Below are 27,637 nucleotides of genomic sequence, written 5' to 3'. Positions count from 1 at the left end.
GCGTGTGCGTGTGTGTGGCGGGGGGAGACCAACAAACACGGAGAAGAAGCACACAGAGCCAAGGGATACAGAGAGCAGCAGGGAGACATGCTGGCAGCTGAGTGCCAGCATCCAGAACTACCAGAAATTAAGTTTATTCCTGAACCTCCCCGTTATTGAAGCCAACGATCTGCCTTTTCTGCTTAAGCTATAGTTAGTTCTTCCCCTGGCAACCCCTAGAGCCTTTAGGTGACACAAGCCGATCCCACACACCGCGTCCCTGAACCAGTGGCCGGAGCTGCGGGACAGACAGGCAGATGGCTGGGGAGCCCTTCACCACCCAGCCACCCTCCCTACAGGGCAGAGACGAGGAACAGATGCTGCTTTGGGTGAGACTCAAAAAGGGATGTCTGGTTCCCATTAACCCTCATAACTCAATAACTCATTCAGGCCAGAAAGGACGTCTGGCCAGGAGGAAAAGGACAGCAGAGTTGCCCTGAGGATCCCTGGGGGCCAAACACAGGCGCAGCGGAGAAGCTACTGCATTAGGAGATGAAGGCGTACGCTGGAGCAGACAGGGACCTCTGGTGAGGGAAGCCAAGGTCTGGGGACAAGGTCTGGGGGCAGAACTGGGCAGAGTTGCAGGCCACCGACACAGGCCTCGAAGTGGCTGGGAAAGTAAGTTCTGGCGTCAATGCCAGCAGATCAAACAGGAGAACCACACCCAGACCTCCTAAGCACCCCACATGTTAATATCTACCCCGATTTCTCCAAACTGTGGTTTTATATTTGCGACTGATTAGTTTTCCTATAACATCGGGTAGACATACAGTTAAGTATCAATTTTTACTTTAACCTTGGCCCTTAGAGGCCTTTAGTTTTGGGTCTCAGATACTTTCGTAGGCCTCTGAGACCGGGACGGGCCGTGCTGACGGCCCTAGCGCCCGGGCACCAGGCAGCATGCCCATGGCACCTGCTAGATGGCGTGGCCGCGGACATCACAGCAGAGCACGGAGAGAGAAGCTATGTTGTGCTCGGGGTGGGGGGCATCGCTGTGTCTCCAGTGGGGTCCCCAGTGGAGCCATTCCCCATCCTGTGAGGCAGGATTCCCGCCTGGGCATCTCAGCTCTACCCTGCAGCCTCAGGTCCAGGGAAGAACATGGCTGAAGGCTGCTGACCCATGACCCTATAACCCTGGCCCTTACCTGCAGCTGGTAGAAGGTGAGTCGGCCCAGGCGGTAATACACCTTTGCGTAGTACAGGGCCTCCTTGGGACTCTGCAGCCAGGCTGGGCAGAGGGACAGCGTCTTCAGGTAGCAGTCCTCAGCCATCTCATACATGTGCAGGGAGTAGTACACCGTAGCCAGACGGTGAAAGGCCACCAGCTCCTGCTTCTGATCTCCTAGGAATTGGAGACTGAGAGAGCCACTGGGCAGCCAACCCTTCACACCGTCTGTCCCCTCAGTCATTCTGCACAACTCCGTGACGGTCTATGAGGGATCAGGGATTGTGCTTGGGACCCGAGGAACACAGCAAACAGGTCCCCGCCTCCTGAGGGGCATTGTCTCATAGGGCGCAAACACTCCTTAATCACACACACAAAAGGAAAATTACACCCGTGGAAGTGCTACGTAAGAAAACACAGAGCCCTCTAAGTGCATGCTGGCAAGATGTTCTGGGATGATTCCTGAAGGAAACACTCTCATTACAGGTGTCACCTTAGCTCGAGAGTCTGGGAAATGACTACTTCCAAGTCTCCTTGGTGGGACGTGGTGACAAGACTAGCCTATGGAATGGCTAAGAATTCTCTACGGTGAAGTAACTGTGTAACACATGCCTGCTCCACCTAAGGACTGCCCTGAGGCTCTGGGCTCCGCCAGCAGCGGTCAGCACTGTCCCTTCCCCAGCTCAGGTGGCAGAGAAACCAGAGTAACCCACACCATGGAACCTTCATTCTAATAGGCCTGGATCTTGTTGTTTTGGTTTCTGGGTTTGTTGTTTTAATAACTAACTCCTTTAATACAAAGTGACCTTTTAAAGAGAACAAAGGCTTTCAATGGGTTTGAGGGGGAGGGGGATATTTGCAAGGTGGTTGTTTGATGCAATCTAAACACTTTTATGCTTTAAAGGGCCAAAAGCTTAAATTATAATAGAAAATCCAAGGGAGAAAAAATTCTCAGATATGGATAAATTTAGTCACAGGGAAGCATAAAATGTTGAGAAACAGCCTCCATTCAGCTTCTGTCCAGGGACGGATAGAGCGAGGCCTTCCCTAAGATCAGCAGACAATGGCTCAGAGGTTTTTTGCAGTAAGAAACAGATAGGGCCCAGCTGGTGCGGCTCACTGGTCGAGCGTCGACCATGCACCAAGAGGTCGCCGGTTCGATTCCCGCTCAGGGCACATGTCCAGGAGGTGAGCCCATTCCCAGTGGGGGGCGTGCAGGAGGCAGCCAATCAATGGAAGACTCCATTTGCCTCCACATCTAATTAAGCCTCCCCTAATCAAACTCACTTTCCCTCAAGCACCAACATTCAAAATGAGGCGTTTTTAAATCTTTATTCATTCTCCCTTCTGTTTTAATGCCTTACATTGTTTGCCACTAATACAAACTATTTCAGTTACATGGTGAGTTAAGTTAATGGGAATCTGACCTTCATTTACATCTCGAGTCCATGGGGAAAATATGTATTTGACTAACAAGCAACCTGTTTGAAATGTAGGGCACAGTCTCCTTGCCAGGGGGTACTGTCCATGCACAGAATAAAATGCCATGCACCCTGGCCTAGGGAATAACACCCACGGTCACCTAAGAATTCGGGCAGCACAGGACGCTCAGGCACCAAGCACTGTGCTGTAGGCTCTACACGAATAGTCACTGGTCTTCAGGACAACTGTGTGAGACGGTGCTGCTTCCCATCCTGGTTTGCCAAAGACAAACTCGAGACTCAAGCCGCTTGCCCAGGTGAGGTCGTCTGCAGTTGGGCCTAGAATCTGAACCAGGCAGTGTGATTCCAGCCCGGCTGTGGCTGCTTTGTGCTGCCTCCCAGGGAGAGTTTGTCCCCCCCCACCCCATTCAATACTGGGCCACCTACCTGCGACTGTGCTGAGTCTGGCTGCCAGGGTGGCAAATTCCAAAGCCTTATCATAGCCTTCCAGGCTGATCTGCAGCTCCGTCAGCTTGTTGAAAATCCGGAGCTCGGTTCTCACCGCCTTCATCCTCCTTGCTAGAGGAACGGCCCCAGCCTTCCAAGAGAGCACAGGGAATCTTAGTCCCCCAGGAATCACGGGTACACACCCTACTCTAGGAGGCGCCTGTTCTGCTGTTGGGCTGGGGGATGGTAGTGACTAAAACTGAGAGACTCCGTCGTGGTCGGCACGTGTGTTTTCTCAGCTCGCTTTCTTGGTCCTTGCTCTTGGTTGCTTTGCCCAAATCTTAGAGGTGGAAGAACTAGAGGTCATTGGGCCTCCTAAGTTTGGGAAAACTGAGAGCAGGAAAGTTAGTCACCTCCCGGCCATGTGCTCCCTCAGCCCAGAGCGCTAATCTACACAGCACCTATGTGCGTAGTAAGAGTCCCCATAAATGGTCACTTCTACTGTTCTTATGGTAGCGTGGTGGGCAGGTCGCTCCATCTCTCTGAGCTTTGGTGTTCTCATCTGTGAAAATGCGTGTGACAATGGTCACCTCAGTAGTCAGGGACATGTTTCTTGTCCAGTGCCTGGCACACAGTGGGTGACTAATAAATGTTTGATAACTGAAGAATCAATTGAACAAGCAAATGATTGAAGATATGAATATGTGAGATTTTAGGATCGAATAAAATAATAATGTTTCCAACTTCAGTCAGTGAGAAAGATCATGAGTTTTGACCCATCTGCTTAACATCCAGTCATCTGTTGAATGTGTCATTTATCAAATCAACTCCCTTTTTTATCTTTCCTCATTCCCTGCAGTCATATCTGTGACATCACGGGCTTGGTGGGCTGGTGTTATACTTAACAAAAACATAGTGAAACAAAGCAGTTCATCCAGGGACCAGTCACCCCCCACCATGCCACCAGTGGTCCACGGGGGCATTCCGGTAAATACAGAAGTGAGCTACAACCGTACAGTGCGCCCGAGAGTTGTCATGATTAAGGCCTGTTCTCCCGGGAAGAATGGCTTCTCAAGCCTGAGAATGACAGTCTATCAGCTCCTTCTTTGAAAGCCCGCCAGACTGAAGAGAAAGCATGTGGGCACTGGCTGAGGAAGGTGTGGATGGGACGGGGGCCCCGTACTGACCCTGACAAGCCCAGGGAAGGCCAGCATGGTGGACCTTACAAACTCAGGCACCAAAACGAACTACACAGGATGGCCTGGACACAGCAACTCCCCACTGACAGCGGGCCACGGCAGCAGTCACGTCCTAGGCCCGCAGCTTCCTTGCCAACGGTCAATCTTGACCTTAAGTGAGTCTGTGTGTTGTCTTTTCGCATCTGAGATAACATACCTTTGAAATGTCAGGGAAATCTCCTTTTCCAGAACCCTTAGGGCACATCCACAAACCAGGAGCCCACAGAACTGCTCGCTGTTATCTCGTTCCCCACACACCACCTCTGAGTGCTCGAAATGTCACTGTTAACTATCCGGTACCCGCCAACGTCAGAGAAACGTCTCTGTTTTACTGTTGATCCAGTCCCAGAGATTCCCCTGCTTGCCTTCTCCTGTCCCTTAATCTACCACCAGTGGATTTCATGTGACCCTCCTTGCATCTCCTCCTTTGACTCTAATGGACAAAATAAGCGGCAAAACTGCCATTCTCTGGAGCGTTTTCTCAGTCTGTTGAGATTTTGCTTCTCGGGAACTGTCATCAGTTTGGTTCAATAAAGTCATAAAAATTCTCTCCGGGCTTGGATGCTTCTTACACCGACAAAGAGAAGAAGAAGAAATACCAGCGAAAGAAGGGAAGAAGAGTCCAGGCTGCGAGGTCTATGCGGCCCCACCCACATTTGTGCCAGGACCTGGCCGGGCACCTGCGCAGCCTGGCACTCACTCGGTAATACTCCACCGCGCGATGCCTGTGGCGGGTCCCATTGAAGAACACATCGCCTGCTTCTTCATAGAGCCTCAGGGCCAGGGAGGGCTCCTCTGACTTCAGGGCTTTCTGGGTGGCTGCCTGCGTGGGACAGACCAGACAGAGACAACAGTCAGAGACGAAAAGGACTGCAGACGTCCATGGGACTGGCAGAGGACTGGCTGAACACTCTGCCATGCCCCCAGAATCCCAAATTACCCTCCACACTCACAGAGCCGGTAGGAAGCCTTGGAGAGGCCCCGGTCCAGCCTCTCCCATCACTGGATGAGAGATTCCATCACAGGGCCCTAGAATGATTTCAGCAGTACACAGACAGACATTTTATGTTTTAGTAGCTAAGTATTTATTTTAATGTGTTTCAAGGAAAAAAGATTGATAATACAACAAAACCCGTGGTTTCAGATAGCATTGTTTTGTGTAAAAAAGCCAAGCTGACCTGAAGTTAAGTCAAAGAAAAATAAGAAAATAGTCATATAGATGGGACACGGACACAGCAAGACCATGACCTTGATGTTATGAATGACTGAACTCTGGAAAGCAGTGATCCCCCCACACCTGCACTTCCCAGATGGAGACACTGAGGCTCAGAATAGTGAGAAACCTCTCCACAGTCCCATCAGTGTCTTCCAGCTCAGGACCCTTCTCCTGGCCCCCAGGACTTCTCTCTCTAGCGCTATTCTAATTGCATCGAAACGAAGCCTGTGAGGGGTCTGCAGGGTGAAGGACGCACCACGGCGGCGGCAGCACAGCTGGGCAACCTCGCACGCCCCGACCCAGAACGATTCCTTCCGTGGGAATGACCAGCAGTCTGGGATCGGGTGGGCCTGGGACCAGTTCTGGCCAGGGGATCGCCCCAGCTATTGTTACAGGGTGTGCAGCTGCACAGAGAGAGGGGCGGTGAGACGGAATCCCGGAGTCGGGACTCCGCCACCAAACCAAACAGCTCCCTCGGGGCCTCCGTCCCGGAGGGTGAGAGGCAAGGCTGTTACCTGCTCGCTGAAGATGCTTCCAGCCCTAAAACGCCAGGGCAGAACAGCGGCTGGGCGTGAAAGCGTAAGTCACACTGCTCATGCGCTGTTCTTACCACTTACCAGCTGTATATCACCATGGGCAACTTGGCCTCACTGAGCCTCCTCTATGAAATGGGAGTTTCAGTAGAAACTCCCGCTGCATCTGTAATGAGGATTAACCTACATCATGCATGTGGTGTGTTTGCCAAAGTCTCCTGTGCATTCGATCAATGTGCCTCAACCGTTCGCGCTCAATGCCAATGAGTGTGTGTGAGCTGAAGTAATTGGAGTGTGGGGGAGTGAAAAGGGGAAAGTGAGAAATGGGAAGGAAGAGAAGATGAAGAGCACATTTTTGATGGAACAAATCTTACATACCATCATAATGTCAGTACTTGCAGATAACAGTAATAATGAAATACCATTGATTAAGCATCTACTAAGCTCCAAGCACTTAGTACCTGTTTACTATTCACGTGCATTTACTAGGCAAGTGATATACCTAGTCCTTCCTAGAGACCGGGTTCAGCCATGAAGACACTGAGGCCTAGAGAGCTCATGTAGCAAGTCCAAGCTCACACGGTTTGAGAACAACAATGTTCACACTCCACACACATCAAACTTGCCTCAAGTTGCAGCAAAACCCTGAAGTCAAGGTGTGTGTCAAGCTTTAGAAAGACGAATGTCCTTGACATGACAGGTGAGGGAGCCTCCCATCACGTTCGTTGGGAGCGTCCCTGTGTATACGGACCTGGGGGCTGGCCCTCTGCCACCTGTATTCAGCCTGCCAGACCGCCCTGGTTCCCACCTTGTGTCCAGGGAGCAGCCCGGGGGAGAACATCCCCTCTCTCCAGCCGCCTCCCCACCAGCCCGTCAGCAGATGCGCCCTGCAGGAGGCCTACCTGCAAGTACAGCTCCACCAGCTCGTCTTCCTGCAAGAGGTAGTGGAGTCGCCCAGCCCCGAGCCAGGCCTCAGCAGCCTTGTCTTCCTCCCCCAGGTCAATGAAGATACGCAGGCTCTCTTTGATGCAGGTGAGGGACCTCCTGAGGGACCTGAGGGGCAGACAGGGACTCATGTAATGTGTAAGGGCTCAAAGGGCCTCCGAGTCCCTTAGCACAGGAAGAAACGGAGGCTCTGGGAGGGAACAATGTTGTGCCAGGTCCGGGAGTGATCAGAACCCCAGCTCGGCCTCAACCAGCTCCGTGACCTTGACAAAGTACAGGACTTCTCTGTGCCTTGGTTTCCCAGTCTGTAAAATGGGGATGCAGTTGTACCTGCCTCAGAGGACTGTTGTAAGGATTAAATGTAATAATAAAACTAGAGTGCTTAGGACAGTACCCACCATAGAATAAGCACTTGGTAAATATTTAAATATTAGTTATCATTATTACTGGCCCATGGTCCATCCATCTCTGCACTGCCCTATAACATTTTTTCATAACACACAATAGATGCCAACACCTATTTACTGACTAAATGCACAGATGAAATGACCAGAGTGGCAACTTTAAATCATCGAAAATGTGTTGATGCTTTAAGAAGGAGGATCAAAGAAGAGTAGACGTTTTAAAAGGTTGGTGCTTAATGTAGTAGTCTCTGATTACCTGGAGAAAGTGTCTTATGTAGGACACTTCCCCCATGACAGGGATTAATGAGGAAATGAGGCAGAGCTAATGCAGGGTTGCTGACTCAGAACAAGAAGGAGCGCTGGGCACCAGTTCTCACCTCCAGCAGCCACTGGGATCACCTGGAAGCTGTCAAACGTACATACCTGAGCGAGGGCACCCCGGTGTGCTCACGTGCTCCCTGAACGGGACACTCGGGGCACGAGGCTCAGGCGCCACAGCCTGTCAGAGTTCTCCAACAGGGACTCCACTGTACAGCTTGGGCTGAAACTTGCTGACCTAGTCCAACCCCCTTATTCTATGGAGGAAACAGGCCCAGAGACGGGAAGCAACCATCCAAGGTTGCACAGCACATTTGGGGAAGACTCAAGGCCAGATCTCCCTTCTCCTGTGTCCCAGCCCAGGACGTGTCCCATGGCACCCACATTCCTCAAAGTCTGATTCATAGCCCACCTGATTCAGCATCACGCAGTGAGCTTATTCAAAACACAGGCTCCCAGACTGCCTCAGACCGACTCTATCAGAATCATCACAGTTGCAAGCCAGGCTTTATCAGCTCTTAATTTCTACGACTCTTTCTACCTCGTATGGCTATCCTGAGACTACTCACTGCTGGGTAACAGTGTCCCACTGAATGCCTTCTGTTACTATGACCCCAACCCTAACCACTTTCACAATGGGTGCTCACTGGACAGACCCAGAGCCCCCTACAAATGCCCACCCCCAAGGCCACAACCCCTCTAGGGGACAAGCTAGAGTCCCCTCTCTCCCTCAGTACCCATATCCAGATGCACATCAAACCCTGTCTTTTAAACCAATACAACGTTTTTCCAATGTGTCCCCCACTGCCCCCACGTTTCTGTTGCTACTGCTATTCCTTCTTTCACCCTTCTTCACTTTCAAATTTTTACTTATCCGTCAAGGGCACCCTCCAATGCTACCAGCTTCATGAAGTCTTCCCTGACCCTTAGCTGCTGGTGTTCCTCCCCCTCCCTCCAAACCCAGCCTCGAAGATGCCTGCCGTCTCACCTGTGAACACGTCCTGCCTTTGCCTACTGCGGCTCTGAGCTTTGTGAGGATGGAAATCCCTTGGGGGAAGTTCAGTTGAAGAAATGTGTCCATTACATCAAAACTCACTTAACAAATTTCTCCCAGAAATCAGTGCCAAGACAAATGTGCTCAAACAGATATATTTGCTTATGTTCTTTTATCAGACAGTGCGAACCACACACGGCTTTCCCCCTTTACCTCGGCACGAGGAAGCTACGCTCACTTACAGTAATCACCCCCGGGTGCGTGGAGACACCTCTTTTTCCATGTCTGTTAACTGGTCTTTGTTCTCTTATTTTCTTGAGTGCTCTGTAGAGTGGCTAATTTATACATGCTAAATCAATATAACCTTATAACATGCTCCCCTAGATAAACTGAGCATTCTATAAAGGGATAATGACCTTCTGTTCGCAGAGGTTTCCTCTGTCACCCAAGTACATCATGATTTTCCTCGTAGTATCACTCATATTGATGGTAGAGCAGAAGGGGGTGTTTATTTCTTCCCAATTACACAAATAAGAACCCCACATCTTAGAATTATAGAATGTTAGGATTTTAAAAATTCCAATTTGGATCAACTTCCAGGACAACGGGGTAAAACCTCCAAATATCCACTCCCCCATAAAACCAATGAGAACACTGGCAAAAATTGTCACCATCCATTTTTTCAGAACTCTGGAAGTTAACCAAAGGCTTGCAACAATTTGAAGAGCATTTATTTAAAAACAAAACAAAAAAACAGCTGAATCTTGTTATGAATAATGCATTTTGTTGCTTTTTAACTTGATCTAGAGGCATCTCCTCTGCACAGCTCTGTGGCAGCTTTAAAAACCAAACACTTGGCAATCACCATAGCCGGGGAAACCAGCAGCCTAGAGCCGCCGGAAGGGACACGGTGAGTCTGGAATTCCCCAGAACTCTGTGCCCAGGGAATGGTCACTTCTTGACATGTCTGGAAGTTCCCCGAAAGCCTCGCTCACTCACGGAACTTGTTTCTGTTTAACCTGACTCAGAGCTCGTTCTGTGTAGAGTACCCTTTCCCTGGGGTGCGTGGCCAGAAAGATCAGCAGCAACTGTTTCACACTGCTGCTGCCTGAGGTGCTGAAAACATGGAGCAAAGAAGAAGCTAAAAAAATAAACAAATAAAAGGAGAAACGTGGGAGTCAGCTGTCCATAGGAGGTTCTGGAAAGCTCCAGCTTATTCCCAGGAATCTAGAAAACCATCTGAATGTGCAAAACTGTGTGCAAGTCCAGGAGATTTATAACAGATTGTTATAAATGAAGCTGTTAATTATAATCCCCAGGGTAACGACCAGGAAAATAACTGTAAGAAATACAGTAAAAAATGACAAATAAGTTAAAATGGTACACTAGAAAATTTCTATTTAACACACAAAAAAAATGGCAATAAAGGAGGAATTCTTAAAAGATATAAGATATATAGAAAACAAACAGCTAAATGGCAGACATAAATCTTACCTTACCAGTAATTACATTAAATGTGAATACATTGAACACTATAGTCAAAAGACAGAGATTGCCAAAATGGATTTAAAAAAAAAAAACAAAAAAAACAAGATTCAACTATACGCTTTCTACAAGAAATATACCTTACATTCAAAGACACACAGATTATAAGTATGAAAAAAGATATACCATTCACAGAGAGCTGGAATGTTTGTACTAATATCTGACACTTTTAAAAAGCCAAAATGGCCACTAAAGACAATGAAGAACGTTCTAACATGATAAAAGGGTCATTCCATCAGGAGACAACAATCAGAAATATAATGCACTGAAAAACAGAGAAAGCCCCAAAGTGCATGAAGTAAATGCTGACAGAACTGGCAGAAAAAAGCGGACAACTCAACAATAATTGAGATTTCAGCAATGGGTAGAACAACAAGACATAAGAACAAAAGAAAACAGAAGCCTTTCAGCACGAGTCATTGACCCCGCACACCTACGGAGCACTACACTGAACGGCAGCATACACATTACACATTCTCTGCAAGCATCTGGAACACCCTCCAGAATACAGCATGTGTTAGGCTTTTCTTTTTTTTTCTTAAATCCTCACCTGAGGATATTTTTCCATTTATCTTCCGATAGAGTGGGAGGAAGAGAGAGAGAGAGAGAGAAACATTGATGTGACAGAAACACATTGACTGGTTGCCTCCCGCATGACCCCGACCAGGACCAGGGACCGAACCGAAACCGAGGTCCATGCCCTAACCTGAATCAAACCCAAGACTCTTTGGTCTGTGGGCCAAACTGCTGAGCCTAACTGGTCAGGGCTGTTACGTCTTTCTTAATAAATCTAGGCCTTCTCAATAAATTTAAAATAAATAAAATCGTACAAACTATGTTCTCCTACTACAATGGAATAAAATCAGAAATTGGTAGTGGAAGGAAATTGAGAGAATTCACAAACATGTGAAAATTAAACAACATACTCCTAAGTACTCAAGAAGTCAAAGAAAAAAGTCACAAGGGATATTAGAAAACACTTTGCGATGAATGAAAACAGAAACACAACACACCAAAACTGGAGTGAGCAGAGAGAACACAGCTCAGAGAGAAAATCATAGCCATAAATATTTATATTAAAAAAGAACAGTATACTTGGTAGGGGGGCAAAGTAAACCCAAAAAAAGCAGAAGGGAAAAAAATAATGAATATTAAATCAGAAATAAATTATATAGAGAATAGAAAGACAATAGAGAAAATCAACAAAATCCAAAGTTGGGTCTTCTAAAAGTCAAGTCTTTGGTTAGTCTAATCAAGAAAAATAAAAGGATTCTGGTCGGTGTGGCTCAGTTGGCTGGAGCGTCATCCTCTACACCAAAAGGTGTAGAGCAGCTTTGATTCCTGGTCAGGACACATACCCAGGCTGTGGGTTCAAACCCTGATTGAGGCGTGTACAGGAGGCAACCGATTGATGTTTCTCTCTCACATCTATGTTTCTCTCTTGCCCCCCTTCCTCTCTCTCAAATCAATAAAAACATATCCTTGGGTATGGATTTAAAAAAAAAAGAAAGAAAGAAAAATAAAAGGAAAAGCTAGGAATTAAAGTGGAGACATACTAACAGAAATAACTACAGAAATAAAATGGATTACAAGAGAATACTATGAACAATTGTATACCAACAAATTAGACAATCTAGATAAATAGACAAATTCCTAGAAGATAAAAGCTATCAAACTGTTCAAAAAGAAATAGATAATCTAAACAGACCTATAACAACTAAAGAGATTAAATTATTAATTAAATAACAAACAAATAAACAAACCCTCCTTACAATGAAAAGCCCAAGCCAAGATGGCTTCATTGGTGAATTCCACCAAATGTTTAAAGAAAAATTAATATTAATCCTCCACAAACTCTCAAAAACTAGAAGTAGAGAAAACATGTCCCAACACATTTTGAGGCCAACACATTTTGTTACTCTTATAGCAAAACCAAACAAAGACATTATCACAAGAAAAGAAAAATACAGACCAACATCTCTTATGAATATGGACATAAAAATACTCCACCTAATACTAGGAAACTGAATCCAGCATCACAGAAAGATGATTATACTCCATGACCAAGTGGGATTTATCCATCCCATGAATGCAAGGTCAGTTCAACATACTAAAATTAATCAATTTAATACACCTCATTGATAAAATAAAGGAAACCCCCACATGGTAAGTTCAATAGATGCAAACAAAATTTGGGGATGCCCGGCCAGGTGGCTCAGTGGTTAAGCACCGACCCATGCACCAAGAGGTCACTGGTTCCATTTCCAGTCAGGGCACATGCCCAGGTTGTGGGCCAAACCCCCAGTGGGGGGCGTGTGGGAGGCAGCCAATCGATGTTCTCTCTCATCGATGTTTCTCTCTCTCTCTCCCTCTCCCTTCCTCTCTCTAAAAATAAATAAAAAGAAAAAAATTTTAAATAAAAAAAAAGCATTTGAGCCCTGGCCAGTTTGGCTCAGCGGTTAGAGCGTTGACCTGCGGTCTGGAGAGACCCGGGTTCGGTTCCCGCTAAGGGCACGTATTTTGGTTGCAGTTTTTCCCCAGCCCTGGTTGGTCGTGCGGGTGGCAGCCACTCGATGTGTCTCTTCACGTCGATGTTTCTCTCTCTCTCTCTCCCTTCCTCTCTCTCCCTCCCACTCTATCTGTACAAAAAAAAAAAAAAAATGGAAAAACATCCTCGGGTGAGGATAAAAAAAAAAAAGCATTTGAGGAAAAAAAAACAATACCCTTTAATAAGAAAAACACACAAATAACTAAGAATAGACAGGAAGCTCCTCAACCTAATAAAGAGCATTTATAAAACATTCACAGTTAACTTTATACTTAGTAGTGAAAGTCTGAAAGCTCTTCCCCTGATATCAGGTACAAGACAAGAATTTCTACTCTCACCACCTCTACTGAACATTGTGTTGAAGGTTCTATCTAGGGTGGTTAGATTTAAAATGAAATAAAAGACATCTAGATAGCAAAGGAAGAAGTAAAGCTATATTTGCATGTGACATGATCTTATATATAGAAAATCCTAAGGGCTACACATGCACAGAAACTACTAGGATGATAAGCAGTTGCAGGGTGCAAGATTTACATGCAAATATCCACTGTATTTCTGTAAACATCAGTGAACGATCTGAAAGTAAAATTAAGAGGATAATTCCATTTATAATAGCATCAGAATACATTTAACAAAAGAAGTGAAAATGTTATATTCTAAAATCTACAACACCCGGTTGAAAGGAATTAAAGGAGACCCAAGTAAATGAAAGTCATTTATGTTCGTGAATTCCAAGACATGATATTGTTAAGATGGCAGTTCCGCCCAAACTGATCTACAGAGTCAACATACTCCCTACCAAAATCCTAGCTGGCTTCTTGGCCGAAATTGAAACACTGATGCTAAATTTCATATGGAAAAACAAGGAACCCAAATAACCAAAACAATCTTGAAAAACATGTTTAGAGGACTCACACGTCCCAGCTTAAAAGTTATCACAAAGCAGTACCCAGCACAATGGCCGTCTGGCGCAGGCTAGACCTACTTATCAGTCAGTAGAACAGAACTGAGGGTCCAGAAAAAAACCCTTATGTTTGTAGTCCATTGATTTCGAGCAAGAGTGCCAAAATATGCAATGTGGAAAAATAATGTTTCCACAAGTGGTACTTGGACAACTGGATACTCATTTCATGTAAAAGAATGAAACTGAGCCCTGGCCGGTTTGGCTCAGCGGTTAGAGCGTCGGCCTGCGGTCCAGAGAGACCCAGGTTTGGTTCCCGCAAGGGCACGTACTTAAGTTGCAGTTTGTCCCCGGCCCTGGTTGGTCGTGCGGGTGGCGGTCACTCGATGTGTCCCTTTCACATCGATGTTTCTCTCTCTCTGTCTCTTCCCGTCTCCCCCTCCCACTCTATCTGAACACACAAAAAGAAAAAAGAAAAAAAAAATGTCCTTGGGTGAGGATAAAAAAAAAAAAAAAAAAGAATGAAACTGAACCCCTACTTCACATCACATGCAAAAATCACCTCAAAATGGCTGACTGGCCTAAATATAAGAGCTAAAACCAAGTAACTATAGTAACCCCTAATCCACAAGGGATATGTTCCAAGACCCCCAAGGAACATCTGAAACTGTGGATAGTACCCAACCCTACATACGTACTGTTTCTTGTACATACAGACTTTTTCACTTAAAGAAAGCATCGTATGGCTCCGCTTTGGCATATCCAGATCACCAGCATCACTACTTTTGCGCTTTGGGGCCACTATTGAGTAAAATGAGGATGATGTGAATATAAGCACTGTGATCCGTCTACAGTCGATCTGATAACCAGGACTACTACATGACTCTGGGTAGGGAGCATGGAGATCCTGGACAGAGGATAGCTGAAGTCCCAGGAAGGGTGGAGGGGGACAGAGTGAGACGTCATGCTACTCAGAACAGCACGCAGTTCAAAACTTCTGAATTGTTCACTTCTGGAATTTTCTATTTAATACTTTCGGACCCCGGTTGATTAGGGTTGACTGAAACTGTGGAAAGAGAAACCAGGGACAACAGGATGCTGCTGTCATTAACTGCTTGGCGGACCCACACAAATCCGTATCGTGTGCTTTCTCTGTGCCACGTTCTGTGCTAGACACGAAGTCTGCCCACGTGGAGCTCACGGTCACAACATCATGCCCTTCTGAACCTACTGCAGAGTCTTTCGAAACCCCCAAAGCTTAGGTCTCTGCTCTAAAAGATCCTCCTGGAAGGCCCACCATGTTAAGAATCTGCCCCCAGAATTCAAGATGCTTTGGAGGCTGCAGGAATTCTGGTACTAAGAGGGCTGTTGCCAAGGTCAGAATAGTACAGCTGGCTAGTCCTAGACTCAACATTGTAGAACTAGAAGGTACCTCCTTCAGTTGAACTTCATCAATGGGGCAGCCAAGAAGAGAAATGACTGGTTTAAGGACACGTCACGAGGCCACGGCAGGATGACTTCTAGACGCCCACTCTAGCTCTGGTGGCTCCTCTCCCAGCTCTGTGGCTTCTGTCTTCCTCCAGTCACTTCTTGGACCGCCTGCAGCCCCACTTCGGACCTCCTCTCTATCACCCCCGTCACCTAAGCAGCACAGTGATCCTTCACACTGGCCTAAGCAAGGCCTCCGTCGTCTGTGCTCACAGCATCCAGGGCTTCTTCTCCGGCTCACCCTGAAGACTGCAGTGGTCTCTGACAACTGGGGGTCGGAGGAAGGCAGTGGGCTAGGTGATGGCTGGGAGCAGTGATTAACCCGAGACTGAGTTTATACACAGTGAGAGGTGGCGAGTATTTGCCACCCACTCTCCAGTCCCTTGAAATCCGGCTTTCCCAAAGCGCACTACTATGAGGCCGCACCATGAACAACATGACTGTTTCGCCTCTAAGGTTAAGACAAGCCTGACTTCTGGATCTGCCCCAGAGTTATCCAAGCTCCTGGCGTATCCTGGAATGGAAGCAAGGACAGCATTGGGACCGGACCTCCTGTCTCCTTACATGCTGCAAGGATCAAAAACTCCCTTCCTGGGACTGCAGACATAGATAATGAGAGATTTACAGGGCACCTGATTCTTTTAAGAGAGGGAGAGGAAGACAGAGTTGGGGGGGGGGGGGGGGCAAGGGAAGAGAGAAAGAGCCTTATCTGATTATTCATGATCTGATTACCCAGGTGCCTAAGGTTGCCAGATTACCATGTTGCCTAGAAAAGCCAAATTATAATTTAATTAGCTTCTCCTCAACCACCTCTCTCTGCTCAACACTAGCAATTATCTCTGCTCTATTTTAGAAGTCATTCATAATTATGAATTCAATGCTACAATGCTAATCTGTTGCAAAATGCAATTGAGTGCCTTGCAAACCATGTAGAATTTAATAGAACGAATTAAGGCTTGTTAGAGAGCAGAGCTGCACGTGCCCCTGACGAATGGGGCTCAGGCAGATGAGACCGGTGAGGAGCCGGGAAGAGAAAGTCAGGAGGCAGCAGGATGCTTTGAGAATAACTCCAATACCAAAAGGTTAAAAGAAGCCTTTGGGTAAAAAAGTTAGGTTTTGGTATATTTTTGCAAAGATGAGCCTATTAAAGAGATTGCTGAAAAGTTAGTCACAAAACAAAGGATGTTTCATTGTACCATTAAACAATTTTGTCAACACAGTTAAGCTAAACAGTCAACACTTCTTATGTTGTTATTCCAAGACTTAGTCCATAGTTGTAGTTAAAAACTAAGTATTCTTAACGAAAAAGTGAAAGAAAATTTGGTTTTATAATTTCCAGTTTCATTTTAGAGGTAAAGGCTCAAACAAACTTTCTTTACCGCACAATTTTTTCAAAAGATTTTTTTTATTGATTTTGAGAGAAAGAGAAAGGGAGAGGGAGAGGGAGAGAGAGAGAGAGAGAGAGAGAAACATCAGCTGGCTGCCTCCTGCACGCCCCCTACTGGGGATGGAGCCTGCAACCCAGGCATCTGCCCTGACCGAGAATCAAACTGGCGACCTTTCAGTGCACAAGGTGACACCCAACCAACTGAGCCACTCCGGCCAGGGCTTTACTGTGAAATTTTACATCCCCTGCTTTCAGTGAATTTATTTATCTTAAGTATCCTTTCTCTAATACCAACTGTCTTTAGGTAAGGAAGACCTGAGGGTTCCACCATCCTGGGTATAACGGCCACCTCTCTGAATTATACATCCTCAGCCACGGGCACGTGATGACTTGTTATGAAAACACAGAAGTAACTGTAACAGAGGCAACATTACCGAGCCCTTTCTATGTATCAGGTACTGTTCCAAGTGTCCCATGTGCATGAACTCACTTATTTCTCACAAAAATACTACAGCATAGATAGATGCCACCACGTCCTCTTTTGACCGATGAGGAAGCTGAGGCATGGAGAAATTAAATAACTTGTCCAAAGGTAGTGATGGACACACTGGGCTGGCCCCCTGTGGCAGCTGCAAAGCCCATCTCTTTCCCTTGATACCACAAACACACCATGGGCGTCTGCATTTGACTTCCTGGGGGAAACAATACTGTTTCTCCCTAAGGAAAAAAACAATGTTTCTAGGACTGTCCCTAAGCCCAGACTCACCTGGCCGTGTTTAGGTTCCGATAGAGCTGCCCGAGGGACTCCAGCAGCTGCCCCTCCATCTCCCGGTCCCTGAGTTGCTGAGCCAGAGTCAGCCAGTGCTCGTGGTAGGTGATGCATGCCTCGGGGCTTGGGGACACAGAGCTGTAGAAATGGCAGAGGGATTTGGTGACCTGAAGCTGACCTGAACATAAAGCAGGAACATGAATGAGATGACCTGAGATTGGACAAGGGCAAAACGTGCTCTAACACTTTTCTCTCAAGTTTCCCAGCAGCAGGGGACATACTCACTCTTTAGGTGTCGATGCCTTAAGCCAAACAGCAATGCCATTTCATAGCAAAGGCGGCCACTGGCCAGCTGGCGTTCGCACACCAGGACCTGGGCCAACCAAAGAAGCACCTGTACTAATTCCATGTCTGTCTCCACACTGGCCTGCAGCTTACAATAGAGTTGGATGGCCTGTAGGATGTAGTCTCGGGCTAGATGCTGAGCCCAGGACTTAAGGGACAGGTGGCCAAGATTGGCCAAAGTCACTGCCTGGTTACGCACATCCCCCATCTCCCGGGCTCTGTTCAAGGCCCGGAGATAGTTCTTGGTGGCTCTGTTCACCCGGCCTTCACCTTGAAGTGCAAGTCCCAGAAGGTTATGGACCACCCCCTTTTGGGTAACATTGTCTGTCTCCTTCAGGGAGTGTAGGAGTGGATGGAGGATGTCCAAAGCCTTCTTCGCCTGGCTGGCTAAGAGGTAGGCCCATGCCAAGCAGAGGGAAGACTCAAAGGCTTCCTGCTCACCCAGCAGCTGCCCGAGCATCAAGGCTTGGCTCAGGTAGTGAATGGCACCCTCAGGAGACCTGTGCTGGAGGTACACTCTGGACAGGATGAGACACAGGGCCCTCTGGGTTCGCTGATCCGCCTGCTGCTCGCAGACAGCCAGCGCCTGCCTGAGCGCCGGACAAGCAAGGGTGGACACTTCATTCCCGCTTGAGGAGGTAACACCACGGAGCTTGGAGGCATTCTGGAGGACCAGGTGGATCTGCCAGATCAGCAGGGACATCCTGTGGGCACTCTGGGGACCACGCTGCCGGACAGAGGCCACTGCAAGGTGTGGAAGGTATTTCTTATCATACAGAAAGCTCAGGATGGTGGCCACAGCATCCGAGGCGGGAGGGTGTCCAGAGAGAAGCTGCAGGCGTTCAGCGAAGGGCAGGACGTCCTCGTGCCGGCCGAGGCTCAGGAGCAATCGGATGGCCAGGAAGCAGGCCCTGGCCTCCAGGGGGCAGCTGCCGGACGCAATGCCCTGGCGCAGCACGTAGGCCACCACTTCGAGCTCGTTCTTGGCACTCGACTCACGGTCAGGCAGGCAGGCCAGCAGGGCCCCGGCCTTGTCCAGCAGGGCCGAGCCTTTTTGCCTTAGCCTCTGCCTCAGGTAGATGGCCGCCAGATTGATGTACAGAGCAGCCACCAAGGACAGGTCCTCAAATGCCCCACTGAGAATGTGGATGGCCTCCTCAAAGTACACCCTGGCCTGAGAGAGCTTGACCTTCCTGACGCTCAGCCGGCCCAGGAGGAAGCAGAGCCGGGCATGGGCCCAGGTCATGTGGCTCCGCTTGGCCCACTTCCTTGAGGCCTCCAGGTAGACCACCAGCTCGTCCTCCTCGGAGAAGCTATAGAAGGAAGATGTGAGGAAAGAGAAGGAGAAATCGTAGAGGCTCTTAAAGTGGTCGGCGTAACCCTCGTGATTCAGGAAGGCCAACATGGGGGCGAAGTGCTCAGCCTCCTCCTCTGCCCCACCCGAGTTCAGGTCCATGAGCAGTTCCGGGTCATCAAGGTCGTCTGGCTCGGGCAGGTGGTAACTGTCTGAGCCGGCAGAGAGGAGCTCCTCCAGGCTGGAGTCCTCGGAGCTGCTGGACCGTCGGGAGCCCGTGGCCCGATGCTCCTCCCAGGCCCCGCCAGGCCGGGCCTCCTTGAAGCCCTCGGGCTGGGACGCTGTAAGGGACAGGCAGAGGGGAGCCACCCTGAGCACCTGCTCTCGGCAGGGGGCCAGGATGCTGTCCTGGAGGACTGGCGGTCAGGGTCGGCATGACCTCTACTCACCACTCAGATCATGTGGAAGGTTCTGGATGGATTCAAACGCACCTGGAGAGAGACGAAGGACAGGCCCGGGTTAGGTCCGTGGCCACCGAGCCTATGCCTGCGGGTGGTCCCCACACGGGTGGCCCCTGGGAACCTTTGTGTTTCAGGGTCAGGCCATCAGCCACCTTAGGACGGGGCAGACTTCTCCCCTTCTTCATCAGTTTGGAGCGGCTGGAACCTGAAGATTATCTCACTGAACCCACTCCCTTCACAGCGGGGAACTGAGGTGGAAATGAGACCCGGAGTCAGGGAAGAAAAGCTGAGCACACGAGCCCTCGGCCTAGAGGCGTGGGAACGCCGAGCGGTGCTGCCCGACAGTTTTACGACAGAGCCGTGAACAGACCTCCCCGTGCAGCGCACTTGGCGGCACGTGGCGCTGCCCCCATCCCCGTGTGTCCTGGATCCTTCTTCCTCCTTCGACCATCGCCCAGCCGCCCAGCAGACACTGGTGTGGGGTGTGCAGTGCGCTCTGACGGGACGAGGCGCCCAGATGCAAACAGTGGAGAAAGAAAGCGAAGGTGCACCTGAGGGCGGAGCTTTGTTCGCCGACATAGCTTAGTGGGATGGGGCAGAAGGAGGGACAGTCTTGGGCCCAGTTTTAGACACTTGGAGTTTGCAGTACTTGCAGGAGCTCTAGACAGAGGATGAAATGGATCTGGCTGGAGAAAAGTTGGCAGAAGGAGACTGAAAAGGCACCGTCAGAGGTCAGAGGAGAGACACGGAGACCAGGCTGCCCTATGCTGCCGCCACTTAATGTCACAAAAGTGAAACAAGACGAGGTGAGGACCAAGAAGTCATGAGTTTGGCGGCAGAGAAGCAAACCCTCTTGCAGCTGTGGGGGCAGACGCCAGAGTCATGCTCCCCTGGACAGGGGCTGCTGAAGGAGACTCCACCTCTTCCTGGCAGAGAAGCCAAAGCCCCACTCTGGGCTCACCACTGAACTCTGAGGACATCGGGGCCCTTACCAAGTCCTTCCTCTGCCTTCTGTTCTCTGGGGAAGGCTTTTTCTGCAAGTGTCATTGCAGATACTTGAGATCTGCAACCTCCAAAGGGGAGAAGGCCCCACAGGCAAACACAGGAGAGCTAGATGTTCAGTACCCCCCCCCCCCCCCCCACTGAGGACACAGCGTCTTACTGCAGCCATTTCTCTCCGGGCCAGGACCACCACAGTGCATGTGCTACAAAAAGGTGCTCCTTCTGCCCTGGCCAGTTTGGCTCAGCGGTTAGAGCATCGGCCTGCCGTCCTGAGAGACCCGGGTTCGGTTCCCGCTAAGGGCGCGTACCACGGTTGCGGTTTGTCTCCGGCCCCGGTGGGTTGTGCGGGTGGCAGCCACTCGATGTGTCCCTTCACGTCGATGTTTCTCTCTCTCTCTCTGTTCCTCTCTCTCCCTCCCACTCTACCTGAACAAAGAATGGAAAAATGTCCTCGGTGAGGATAAAAAAAAAAAAAAAGTGCTCCTTCTACAGGAAGAATGGCAGAGAGGCAGTTCTTCCATGGGGCAGAGGCCTTGGGGAGCTGGAATTTACCAGGAGGATGCGCCCTCTGCTGGTGGCCGTGGTGCCAAGAGCAGCCCCACAACCAGGAGGCACAGCCCTGCATCCTGCTGAGTTGGTCTTTAGATAAGGGCTGCCTGGAACCTGCTCCTGGATCTTCCCAACCACGGGATCAGTGGTTGGTGGATATTTTAGATCCAAGTCTATAGCCACCCTGCCCATTGACACACCCCTGATTTTCAGATCTCAGCTCCCACCTAGCAGACAGACCCCTAGTTTCAGATTCCCGACTCAGCTTGGTGGGACAGTGTGATTGCAGGGCTGGCCTGATGCCTGAGTAGGTGCTCCTCACGAACAACCCTTGTGCACGGAAAGACCGGCTCCCACCTCTGCTCCTGGGTGCTGGCCAGAGGGTCCCTCCTGCAGAATTTCTGTCTGTACCCACCAAACATGCCCTAACTCATCTTGGGACATGGAAGTAGATGCAACATCACCATCGCTGAAGAGATGGGAGAAACCCTTCCTCAGACCACTGTCAGTGGGAGAATGTACTTTCTAACAGAGCAATGGGCCTTTTCCGAAGGAAGGGAAGGAAGTGTCATTCACTCACTCAATCACCCTGAGGCCGCTGAAAACTGTGCTGGGCACTGAGACCCGTCACCCACCCAAGTCTGACGTACCCAGCAGTCCAATGTCATTTCTGTCAGGGTCAGTGTGAAAGTCGGGATTGTGTGGACTAGAAGATGGGGGAGGGCAGTTCTTATCCTGGCTCAGGCACTAATTCACTTGGGCCTCAGTTTCCCAATCTGTGAAATGGGAGGAGACATCATGTCTTAGGGTCCTTTCAGCTGTAACATTCTGTGCCCCCACCATCATCACTGGGGACTTAGACTTACTTCAGCCCTTGAAGGAGGGACCACAGCCCCAACTCAGGAAGCTTTTCTTCTCCAGGATTGGAATGGAAGGCTCAAAACGCCGACCTCCCAAGTGATAGTTGAGTTGATTTCAACATATCCCACAGTTTCTAGGCAACAAATCCCACCCACACCCAGAGTTGCCTGAAATCTAAAGTGGAAGTGCTGCTAATCAAATAGTAGGCAGGTCATCAGCTGGACAATAACCATAGCCCCAACTTCACAGATGGGTTAGAATGTAAAGATATTCTGTTCCTGGTTAGAAACACTCCCTTAATCCTGAGGAGCTGGGCTTCCCGAGGGGCCGAGGAGCACACACTCACTAAGCCGGTAGACAGACGTGATGTCCGTGTGAGCAAGCGTGTGGAGGAAGCCGGCACACTCGGCTTCCCTGTCACTCCCCAGGGCTCCCAGAGAGCTTCGTTCCTCCTCACTGAAAAAGGCACAGTTCTTGCTCCTGTGTTGAGACAAAAGACAAGGACACAGATGAGTGAAAGGTGCCAGGCACGACCCCTCCCCCCTCCACGTGAGGACAGTGAAGGACAGAGGGGCCATCCACCCACGAGCCACAGTTGAAACCGGGTGGCTCACTGTGGTACGATGCATTAATTCATGCTGCGGGGAAGGGCGCTGTCAGCACCCCTTCCACGGAGAACTGAGCTGTGTGCTGCTGGATGGGTCGAAGTGGGGATGAACACACCCCTCCTGTCAAAACTCTGTCCCCCAAGAAAAACAGTCCCTTCTCTCAACCCCTGCCCACTCTTCGAGACCACTTGGTGCCCGTTCTCAATGGGAGAAACAGGAATTGGCTTCCCTACATGTAAGGGTTGGAAAGGGACCATTAAAAGAAATTTCTTTGTTAGGTTATTTCAAGAAAACACTAGGGACAGGTGACACCATCTAGAGGGATGATGAAGAAAGCATGACTGTGGTCAGAAGGGCCCTTTTATGGCTGCTGGCATCAGAGTCCAGGATACAGAAAAACAGTGTTGTGTGGTGTCAAGAAAGAAATACAGTGCCAAGGGTGAGACGTGGGTAGGAAGAGGACCAGTGGGACCAGTTAGAGCGTCAGCCCTCGGACCAAACGGCCACAGGTTCAATTACCAGTAAAGGGCACGTACCTGGGTTGCAAGTTCGGTCTCTGGCCCTGGTTGGGGTCCTGTGGGAGGCAACCAATCAATGTGTCTCTCTCACATCGATGTTTCTCTCTCTCTCTCTCTCTCTCTCACTCTCTCTCTCTCTCTCTCTCTCTCTCTCTCTCTCTCCTTCCCTCCCTTACACTCTATCTAAAAAGTCAATGGAAAAATATCCTTGGGTGAGGATTAACAACAACAACAACAACAAAAGAGGACCAGGGGGCTAGAAGAAATTATTATAAATAATAAGGATCTTTATATTCACCCTATCTTATAAACTGTTCAAACAAACTTGCTTTCTAGAGATTTGTCTTAGGCTCAAAGAATTTGAAAACTAGAAGTACCTTAGAAAGTGTTTGGCCCAGTATCTATCTGAACAATTTTTAAGATCTATTTTTTACTTTTATTTTTTAATCCTCACCCAAGTATGTTTTACTGATTTTTAGAGAGAGAAGAAGGGGCGAGGAGAAAGAAAAGTCTATCAGTTGCCTCCCCTATGCACCCAACTGGGGATCAAACCCACAACCTAGGTTTATGCCCTGACCAGGACTTGAACCCACAACCATCTGAGCCACCCAGCCATGGAAAACTCTCTTTACTTATAAATAAAGTTTTTTTTTTTAACTTCAGAATCTAATTTTAAACAGAAGTAAATTGGAATCCCAAGAGTTAATAACAGTTAATACTTTTGGGGGGCTGATTACCAATCGAACACTGTTATGTCATTTAATATACACAATTGCCCTTTGAGGCACCTACCCTTTGTCCCCACAGCTCAGATAAATGCAGTCTGAAAGCCAGTGATGAGATAACCAGCAGCTGATGTGACTGCTCAAGGTCACACCACTAATTAGTGGCTGCGTCCTGACATCTGGCCCAGGGTTCTTCCCACACCTGCTGACCCCCATCTCTCTGGCCTGACCTCAGACTCTCCATGAGAGAATTTATCCTCAAAAGGGCATGTACTTAAAGCCTACAGCTGAACTCATTTGAGATAAAAATAAAAAAAGAACTATGCAATCTCAATTCCTGTAGAACTCTTAAATTTTACAAAGCATTCCTGAATTTACATTTCATTTACTCTTCCTAACAGCCCTATGCCGTAGATACTTGTATCCATATTTGGAGAGAAAAAATCAGACAGGTTCGGAATGACAGCTAGAAAGTGGGAATGCTGAGGCCAAAGCTGAGGGCGATTGTCTCAGCGTCCACTGCCTCCCAGCTGATCTGCTGCTGTCCCGAGGCCCGGGTGTTTGGAGAGAGCCGAGGAGGTGGACAAACTGTGAGCGTGATTTCCAGGGTGGAGCAGGGGTGAAGGTGCGTGGAAGGGCCAAGTGCTCCATGTGGGGCTTCTCACCCCACACGCGCACACAAGTCCTGGGTAAAATGTGACAAAGATATCTAGTCTAATACACACTTTAATTTTAAAGGAAAAGAAGGAAATTCCTGGGAGCCAAAAACAAAGGGAGAAACCAAAGCCAGAGTGGGAAGCGAGAGCTTGCTCAGGTCCCTGGGGTTTCTCAGCTGGGACGCTGGCCCTCCCCAGCTGGGGCCGACCTTGTGCCACCCGGCGCTGTGACTTTGGACCTATGTGTAACAGGGACGCTGAACTGTGCTCCCTACATAGCTCTGAACTCCCTGTGGCCTGAAATCTTGATGGGGTACAATCTCCTTAAAGAGGGGGTAGGAAACTTGTCTGCCAAGAACACTTTCCATCTATCTGAGTCCCTAGAAGAAATTTTTTAAAAACTTGGTTTTACACCATTAAAAGATGTGAGACATGAATTTATACTGTAGAGTGCAGGTACCACAATCAGAGAACTTAACATTTGAAAAACAGCCCTGACCATTAAGTTTCTAAGTTTTCAGGGGAAGCAAATGTCAAAATGACTATGCTGGGATGCTTTCTTCTGTCCAGGTTTCATGCAAAGACCATGTTTTAAAATGTTGAAAACTGTTTCACATAACCAAACATGCAAACCACACAAGGAACTCTGCCGGAGGGCCAGCAGGTGCACAATAAGGTGGATTAACACCGCACTACAAAAACTAGAGACAACGGTACCCTGATGATTCACTATAAAAGGCACGGTTAAAACGTTGAAATACAAAGAACAACTAGAAGCTACAGTGAAAACGCAGAACATTGTGAGTGCAAACAAACGTGTGGAAAACAACAAGCTACACATTCTAGAGATGAAAAGGAAGACACAGAAATGTAGGACAACGTGAGTGAGTGAGACAGTGGCTTAGTCCCGGCAGAAGAGAGAATCAGTGAACCTGGAGATCATTCTGAGGAAATCACCCAGGGAGCAGCCTACAGTCACAAAGAGATGAAAGATACAAAAGAACCAATTAAGCAGGATTGAGACCAGAGCGCCAAGGCGAACACAGCTCTAGGAGGCATCCCAGAAGACAGACTAACAAGGAGAGAAAGGCAGTGCTCAAAGGGACTGAGAAATGTCCAGAACTGAGGGAAGACGTGAGCCGTCCAATGGAATAACTGCACCAAGTCCTGGGCAAAAAAAAAATACAAATAATATAATTTTAACATGATTTCCATTTCTTTAAGAGTATAGGTCTTTTCAGGTTTTCTAATTCTCCTCATCCTCCTTTTTGGGTTCAATTATCTATTACTTAAATGTTCAGTTTATGAGATGAGAGAGTTAAATATAAAGGATAAGAACATAAATTAATGAAATAAACACAAAGAAAGGAGAAAATAATAAAAATAAATATGAAATTTATGAACTAGAACACAGAAACAGTAAAGATGGTCAACAAAAGTAAAACTGGTTCTCTGAAAAGATTAATAAAATGGACAGAACCCTGGCCAAAAATGTTTTTGAAGTTTCATGTGAATAGTTCTTTTTCCCTCCACACTTTGAAGATGTCATTCTACACCTAACTAAGTTATCCTTCAAGAGTATATTTTAAGTATATGTCAGACAAACATGGACTAGAGACTGAGAGTAATTACAACTCACAGATTTCCACTGAAATAACCTCTAAAAGATCTGACTTATGAAAAAGTGGACAACCTGTTGTAAATATATGATAGAATACGCCACATCTAGACACACTGCATGATTGCAAAACAAGAATTACAAAACAGAAACCTTAAGGAAAAATAGCCAGCGAGGAAAAAGCAGCCTACCTGCAAAGAAATGGCGATGAGCGCAGCAGCCAACTTCTCGCCAGCAAAACAGATGCAGGAGGAAAGGAATCGGAAAGAGGACACGAGGACACCGCGTATGAAGGACAACAGAGGGGATGTAAGAAAGCTATGTTTTTAATGTCTAATACTACGAAATACTGGCTTTTCTCCCATGTCATTTTTTTTCTGGGTTTGAGTGCATTCATTTTTCAATCTTGTTATTTTTAAATTTAGGCATTTAAGGATATAAATCTCCTTTAAGTCACACTATTAAAATGAACTATATCTCCTACAATGGGAATAAATTCTAAATTTCCAAAGTCAGTGGAGAAAAAGGCCAGCTGCAGGAGAAAAATTATATACACTGTTAAATACACAGAAACATATTATTTTTATGAACAAATACCTATTTTTAAAATGCACCAGAATAAGAACTGGAAACATAGTACTCCATTGTGTATATGTACCACAGCTTTTTTATCCATTCGTCTACTGATGGACACTTGGGCTGTTTCCAGATCTTAGCCATTGTAAAAAGTGCTGCTACGAACATGAGGGTACATATATTCTTTCTGATTGGTGTTTCAGGTTTCTTAGGGTATATTCCTAGAAGTGGGATCACTGGGTCAAATGGCAGTTCAATTTTTAATTTTCTGAGGTAACACCATATTGTTTTCCACAGTGACTGCATCGGTCAAAGAAAAATCTCTTATCCTTTGAGACAACATGGAGGGACCTAGAAAGTATCATCCTAAGTGAAACAAGCCAAACAGACAAGTATCATATGATCTCACTTATTTGTGGAATATAATGAACATAACAGTCTGAGGAATGGGGTAGTCCCAGAGACATGGAAGTGGGGTGCAGACTGACAATCCCCAGAAGAGGGGGTGGTGGGGGAGAGATAAACCACAGAACTTATATGCATGTGTGCATGAACAGTGGACGTGGACATCAAAGCTGGGGACAGGGCGGGGAGGGAGGAGGAGGGGGGAATCAGTTGGTGAAAAGGAGAAACATCTATAACAAAAATTAATTAATTAATTAATTAATTATTTAAAAAAAAAGAACTGGAAACATACATATTACCTTCAAATAGAGTTTGCCTCTGGGGTGGAAACCAGTAGGAAGGAGGAAAGGATCTAAAGACATTTTTTTCTTTAAAACACACACACAAACAAAGGCAGAAAAATGTTTTTAAATAGGAAGGGTATGGAATTCTGTCATTCTCAAAAGCTCTGAGATCCCTGAAGTCACTCTGGCCAAATGCGAAGACGGAATAGAAAGCCTGCCGCGGTTGTAAGAACTGTCTTCCAGCTGCTGGCACTGTGGGACTAGGGAGCCGATGTTGAAATCTGTGCTCCAAAACAGGAAACCCACAAATTTGCTCCTGTGGACAAGCAGGATCCCTTTCCCATGTGTCAGAGACCCAGAGTAAATCTGACTCAGAA

General features: G+C 47.7%; 1 protein-coding gene across 1 annotated transcript in view; it reads right to left on the bottom strand.

Moving 5' to 3' along the window:
- Window positions 1–27,637, bottom strand: part of SH3TC2 (SH3 domain and tetratricopeptide repeats 2) — a 54,817-nt gene that overhangs the window by 1,211 nt on the left and 25,969 nt on the right. Inside the window, exons 9-16 of the mRNA XM_036241805.1 lie at window positions 22,217–22,350; window positions 19,447–19,488; window positions 17,644–19,338; window positions 17,356–17,536; window positions 6,962–7,112; window positions 5,011–5,133; window positions 3,073–3,223; window positions 1,185–1,381 (exon numbers count right to left, since the gene is read on the bottom strand). Coding sequence (XP_036097698.1) covers window positions 1,185–1,381; window positions 3,073–3,223; window positions 5,011–5,133; window positions 6,962–7,112; window positions 17,356–17,536; window positions 17,644–19,338; window positions 19,447–19,488; window positions 22,217–22,350 — 2,674 coding nt within the window. The remainder of the gene's footprint in view (window positions 1–1,184; window positions 1,382–3,072; window positions 3,224–5,010; window positions 5,134–6,961; window positions 7,113–17,355; window positions 17,537–17,643; window positions 19,339–19,446; window positions 19,489–22,216; window positions 22,351–27,637) is intronic.

Source organism: Molossus molossus, unplaced genomic scaffold (genome assembly GCF_014108415.1).
Source record: "Molossus molossus isolate mMolMol1 unplaced genomic scaffold, mMolMol1.p scaffold_m16_p_4, whole genome shotgun sequence".
NCBI lineage: Eukaryota > Metazoa > Chordata > Mammalia > Chiroptera > Molossidae > Molossus > Molossus molossus.
The sequence above is the reverse complement of the archived record's forward strand: the minus strand, read 5'-3'. Positions and strand labels throughout refer to the sequence as shown.